General features: G+C 31.3%; 1 protein-coding gene across 1 annotated transcript; it reads left to right on the forward strand.

The window, feature by feature from the left end:
* The first annotated feature begins 5,153 nt into the window (after positions 1 to 5,153).
* Positions 5,154 to 5,825, forward strand: LOC139842582 (F-box protein At2g35280-like). The gene has a single exon (XM_071832702.1). It carries the CDS (start codon positions 5,154 to 5,156, stop codon positions 5,823 to 5,825), a length of 672 nt encoding a protein of 223 aa, XP_071688803.1.
* Positions 5,826 to 6,202: the final 377 nt, after the last annotated feature.

Below are 6,202 nucleotides of genomic sequence, written 5' to 3' on the forward strand. Positions count from 1 at the left end.
ACAGATTGTGATGTTGAGGTGTGGGATGCGGATGTGGTTGTTAGTGGTGGTAATGATACTGTTGGTGTTGATGATGGTGGTACTGTTGATGCCGGTGATGCTGCTGGTTCTTGTGGTATTGAGGCTTGCGATGTGGATATTATTAGCGGTACTGGTGTTGTTGATGGTGCTTGTAATCTTTGCACCATATTCTCCAAAGCTGTCACGCGAGCGCGAAGCTCGTTGACTTCTTCTATCACACCGGGATGATTGACGGTTCGGAAAAGTGGATGAATAATATTTAGAATAGTAGATATTACGTAATCGTTGCGAGCTGTTCTAGAAATGAGGGTGAAAATGGTGTTTCGGACTGGTTCGCCGGTAAGTGCTTCAGGTTCTTCGCCAAGAGGTGAATGTGGTGGATGGAAGGGATCACCTTCTTCTTATCTTCAATGGTTAAGTAGATTACGAACCCATCTCCAATTCATCCAGAATAGATGATGGCTAATTGTTTGGTCCATTCCGGTTACGCTGCTTTCGGAGCTCAAGTAGAAATCCATATCGGAATAGCTGTCGGAATCTGAGGAATTCGAACTAGATGCGGGATCCATCTTGTATAATCTGGGCATTGATTTTTGATATGAAATAGATTATAGGACTTAGATTGGTACACTTCAACACATAATTTACATATGTATATATAATACCAAAATTTCATAAATTACGGAGAAATTTTCGAAAGATGTCAGGAAAAGTTTACAACAACAGATATGTTAAGATATGAATTCGTCTGTACACTATCTATGCAATAAATGCAGGAAAATGCGTCTAGACTTAAGAATGATAAGCAGGTAATTTCCGACAAGAAATGATAAGCAAAACTTTTTTTTTGACATGCAGCTAAGGTCGAAGTCCAGACCCACTAATGCATCTTAACGACTATCAGTTAGACACACTAATGCAAGACCTAGTTCGCTAAGACCACCGCTCTGATACCACATGTAACGACCCGCCAAAATCGTTATTGACGTAGTACGTTATTCACCGGTTACATTGCGAGGTATTGACCTCTATATATATATTGCATTCTTTTGAAAAGGCACACCATAAATGAATATCTAAATCGAAGGTTTTTGACATCTGATGGTTTCTACATATAGACAATCACCGTAAGTAATAGTTTACAATATTACATCCGTTGACAATGCAGTCAAAATAAAATACATGGTGATGATTTTGTGAATGCAAAGTTTTCTCGAATAAAGCATGTATGACTCTATGCACATAGCTTGTATAACGTATAAGCAAACATCGGAAGACTTCTAGGACCTGAGAATAAACATGCTTTAAAGTGTCAACACAAAGGTTGGTGAGTTCATAGTTTTAATGTTGCCATAATCTGTATATAAAGGTGGACCACAAGATTTCAGTTGTTTCATCCAAAACCTTTATCAAAATATTCTACGAAATTGAGCACCCAGGTAACTAAACTTAATGTATATATAATAAGTACCCCTGTTTTAACATACATGCAACCAACATGTACAATACACGCAAACCAACGTGTATTAAACTCAAATAGCATACGTTCGTTTTATAGTTCAGGCTAGGGTCTCTATACCTGGAACGGACGGGGATGTCAAGCCCTATGGATCCACATACAACTATTCGCACCCACCAGTTCTTATAACCGGCAGTTACTAGTTATCAAAGCTAAGGAATTTTCGGTTCAAACTCAGTGTAGAATTTAGTATATACTTGTGTCCATTGCGTTTAAAATAAAGTGCATGTATTCTCAGCCCAAAAATATTTAAAGTATTTAAAAAGGGATCTATAAACTCACATATCAATATTGCAGGAAAAGTATGCAGACGCAACGGTGATAACAATCATAAGTCTGGCCATTGATTCACCCATGGTACCCACGAACATTACCCATAACCTCCATAGCTATAACCCATAATTTCCTTAGCTTTAACCCATTTTGAAATCACTCGAACATCACTCCGTCATAGTATTTTATGTATATATTAATAATAATAATAATAATAATAATAATAATACTAATGATAATAATAAGATTAATAATAATAATAATATTAATCTTAATAATAAATATAAATATAAATAAGTAATATACGGAGTAATGTGAGATAGAGAGATTGAAAGTTTTGTGAATTCATCGAACCAGAATTCGTTCGATATATATAGAATAAATATAATAATATAAATATAATATAATATAATAATATAGAATCAAACGTGGGATTTAAAAATCGCCCATGTTTTGTCATTTCTACCGACAGTTTTCACGGACCGGTATTTCGTACTCTGTTGCTAATAATTGACGGGTAAAAGTATAAATAAAAAGGATTCCACTTTTTATAATTGAATACATATATTTATTTTTGTCTTATGCTTTATAAAACTAGTTGTAAAAATATCCATTTATTTATAAAATTAATATATACGTTCTATGTAGAGTGTACGTACTAGTCTGCTGATCATTCTGTGCCACCGTAAATTACCGAATTTGTTTAATTCAATCGAATAAATGAATTTTAATATTTTAAAAAGTCGTATTTATTAAATACTTCAGAGGTATTTTATGTAACTTATAATTAATAATTTTTACCATGTCACTTTCATGTGAATAGTAAATTAATTAATTTCGTTTCATTTACTATTCACATGAATAGTAAATGAATTAATTTCAATTCAACTATTTAAGTTACGTTGTTGTACGTTGTGCTTTACATCTTGTACATCTTTAATTTAATTGCTTTTTTCTTATAAATTAAGAAAAATCACATCATAAAAATAAAACGATTAAATACGTAAAAATTTTAATTTGAAATTGCATCATTCAATAGTAAATTTTTATCATTTCGTATATAAATATTATATAATTTAGTTTTCTAGAACTAATTATATTCAAAATCATTTTATTAAGAGGTTATAATAATAGAAATTATTATATCATAAAACGTCTTCGTTTAAGAAAGTAAAATCTTATCATGACGGGTTTGAGTTTTAAATTATAGGTTGTTCGTGAATCGTCGAGCACAGTCAAAGGGTAATTGATTACATGAATATAGTTCCAAGATTTTTGAGACTCGACATTACAGACTTTGCTTATCGTGTCGAAATCATATAAAGATTAAGTCTAAATTTGGTCAGAAATTTTTGGGTCGTCACAGATTTCGACTGAGGTGGTCACCTGATCTCTTTGTGTTTTCGACTGAGGCAGTCCAAGTGAAGGTGAAAACACAAAGAGATCTAGGCGACCACCTCAGTTGAAATTAAATCATACCAAGTCCGTTTGTTTGTACTCCACTTTTTTGAACGTTTTTCTTTCGCCAATTGTATACCATTTCCAATCATCCGAAACCGTTGTAGTAAACATAAATTGGGACGAGAGTGGGTGCCATTTTGAGTGATTTTTATTAAGAATCATCATTCCATTTATTAATTAAGATCCATTTATTATTATTATTATTATTATTATTATTATTATTATTATTATTATTATTATTATTATTATTATTGTGTTTTGTAGAACTATTCGTGGTCAAGGCAGTCCAAGTGAAAGTAAAAACACAAAGAGATCAAGTTTTTATAGATTATGACGGATTTTAGTTTTTATTTGTGTTGTAATTTCTATATCCAACAGATAAAAAAAATACCATAGTACAAAATGGTTGTAACTTTTACAAAATAGTTGTAACAAAATGGTTGTAACTTGTAACATACTTTATGGGTAAGGTAAATGCATCCCTATTATGTAGGTAATTATTATGTGGGTAATTAATGGATTGTGTGCTGTGATGGACTTGTAGGTCTCACCTTTTTATTTAGTTTTGATTTATTTTTTTGTATAGTTAGTTATTATAGGATATAAATTGTCTATCTTACCCATAAATGGTATATTGACCTAATAGCAATTTAAAGGTAAAATAGGAAACTTGTATCACCAAAAATCTTCTTGTAAAAGAAACCTCTCTAATTGCATATGATATTATTCGTTTATATGGGTAAATATGCTTTTTCAAATGTTAGTAATGGGCATATATGATACTATTAATTTATGTAAGTGGGTATGTATATGTGATTTTAAAAGTTAAGAAGGGTATATGAAGGTAAAAACTCTAATTAATTAGTCAATTTATTTATTGATATTTAGTTAAAGATTGGAAGATATTGAAGTCAATCCAAATTACTTAAAGATTATTAGATATTATATCGTGGAATTTAAATTCAAAAAATTAGCTTATATATTCTTATCTTTAAAAAGAGAGTTGAGGGTGATGTAATGAGGTGCTTTAAGGTGTTGTACTATGTGCTTTTAACAATTATACACATGTCATTACATCGTACATAACAAAGAGAAAGCTAATCTTCTTTGACTCTATAACAATTATAACATGTCAAAAAAGTAACTAAGTAACTAAGTGCCAACGTATACAAAAGGTATGCTAACCTTCTATGACTCTCAAAAAAGTGATGGAACATCGACTTCTCGTTCTATAATCTGTCACTTTTAAGTAGTTTGTTTTCTTCACTAATTTATTTTTATTTTATCAACATTTTCTTATTCTAATGTTGTAGTAATAATGACTTGATTAAGAAGTAGAAGTAATTAATAGGAATTATGATGCTAATAATTTATTTTGTTTGGAGTCAGTATTTAGTAATATATATATATATATATATATATATATATATATATATATATATATATATATATATATATATAGAGAGAGAGAGAGAGAGATTATCTTTCATATTTTTGTACCAAGTTAGAATTATATCATAAATTGGCAAATATATCATTGAGTTTGATCTAATGGTCCTCATAATAATCTAATGGTTATTATTTGCCATGTAATCCTTTACTTAATATTATTTGCTAGTAATATATATTGACTTTGTTATAGATACTAATTGAAATAAAATTAGAAGTATATTTTATACTTAAATAAAATCATCATTAAGTGCACACGTGGTAACTTGTTGATTTACTTTCACCAAAAATCAACTTTTAATGCCAGAAAGCAAGTTGCATATTTTCTTCTCAAGTCTTTTCTCTGTTATACTTTCCATCATCTTCCTGTACACATTTCTCTCAAGTACACCAATTTCATCCTTTTTTCTCGTATTTTTTATTTAAAAAAATGGAAGTTACTCAACCGAAGACGATCGAAAATCTTCCACAAGATATGCTTGTGGAAATTTTATCTCGAGTTGGAAGTTACTCATCCGACCAGTTGTTCATGTGTAAGTCGGTTTGCAAAAGCTTTTCGAAGCTTTCCAAAGATCTTTTAGTATTAAAAAGGCTTTCCCTAGATCGGTGGCCTCTATTACTTTGGGGAAACCCTAGATTCTTTGTTTTTTTATTTCGTTGTACGATTTTTGGAAACCCTAATGCGATATTTCGCTGGGGTTTGATAGGTTATTTTGACGGTAGACATATCGATTATGGGCTTGAATGTCTCAAGCAAGCTTCGAACAGCCAACTTAAAGAGGCTGTTTATGTTTATGGTTTAATAATGTTTGCCTCTTGCAAAATAGAGGAAAAGCATGTCGGTTTACAAATTTTGAATGAAACATTCCCACCAGAGCTGGAGATGGTGGCTGCGGTGAGAACAAGGGTTTTTGATTTGCTGCGATGTTTATGGTTATTTAACCGCCGTCCTTTTGCTGACGTGGCAACGTCGTGCCCTATCTCTGACCACCGTGGTTATTTTCCACACATCCATGGGTTTGAACTCACGATACCGGAATGCATGTCGTGTTTTTGGGCCTATGAGTTGGGTGTTTTTGTAAACCGATTTGCATATAACTAGATTTATGTTAGTATCATTTAGATTTTGTATAAATTATACTCCTTTAATTTAATGTAAATATTAGTAGTAATTTCTATTAATTATATGATGATCAGTTTATTTGCTTCCATTTTTCCTTCGTATTATCTGGATTGCTTCCATTTTGCTTAGGGTTTATCATCACAACATAGTTTTTAATTAATACATTTTAACATGAACCAATCAATGGGGCTGCACGAATTTATGTTCTTTATGCTAATAGAAACAAAGAACATCCAAAAAGGTGATTCCTTTTTAATGTTTGTTGTTGACTAGCTCTGCCCTTTTACTTGTATATATGTTTGTATGCAATTTGCTGTTGACTTGTTGCTTAAAATTGTCACCGGCCATTAGTCCCT

This window comes from Rutidosis leptorrhynchoides, chromosome 4, assembly GCF_046630445.1.
Source record: "Rutidosis leptorrhynchoides isolate AG116_Rl617_1_P2 chromosome 4, CSIRO_AGI_Rlap_v1, whole genome shotgun sequence".
In the NCBI taxonomy this organism is placed as follows: Eukaryota; Viridiplantae; Streptophyta; class Magnoliopsida; order Asterales; family Asteraceae; genus Rutidosis; species Rutidosis leptorrhynchoides.

What these genes read in the sequence shown, in the direction of transcription:
- LOC139842582 (XM_071832702.1), top strand. Translation starts at nt 5,154, where the DNA reads ATGGAAGTTACTCAACCGAAGACGATCGAAAATCTTCCACAAGATATG.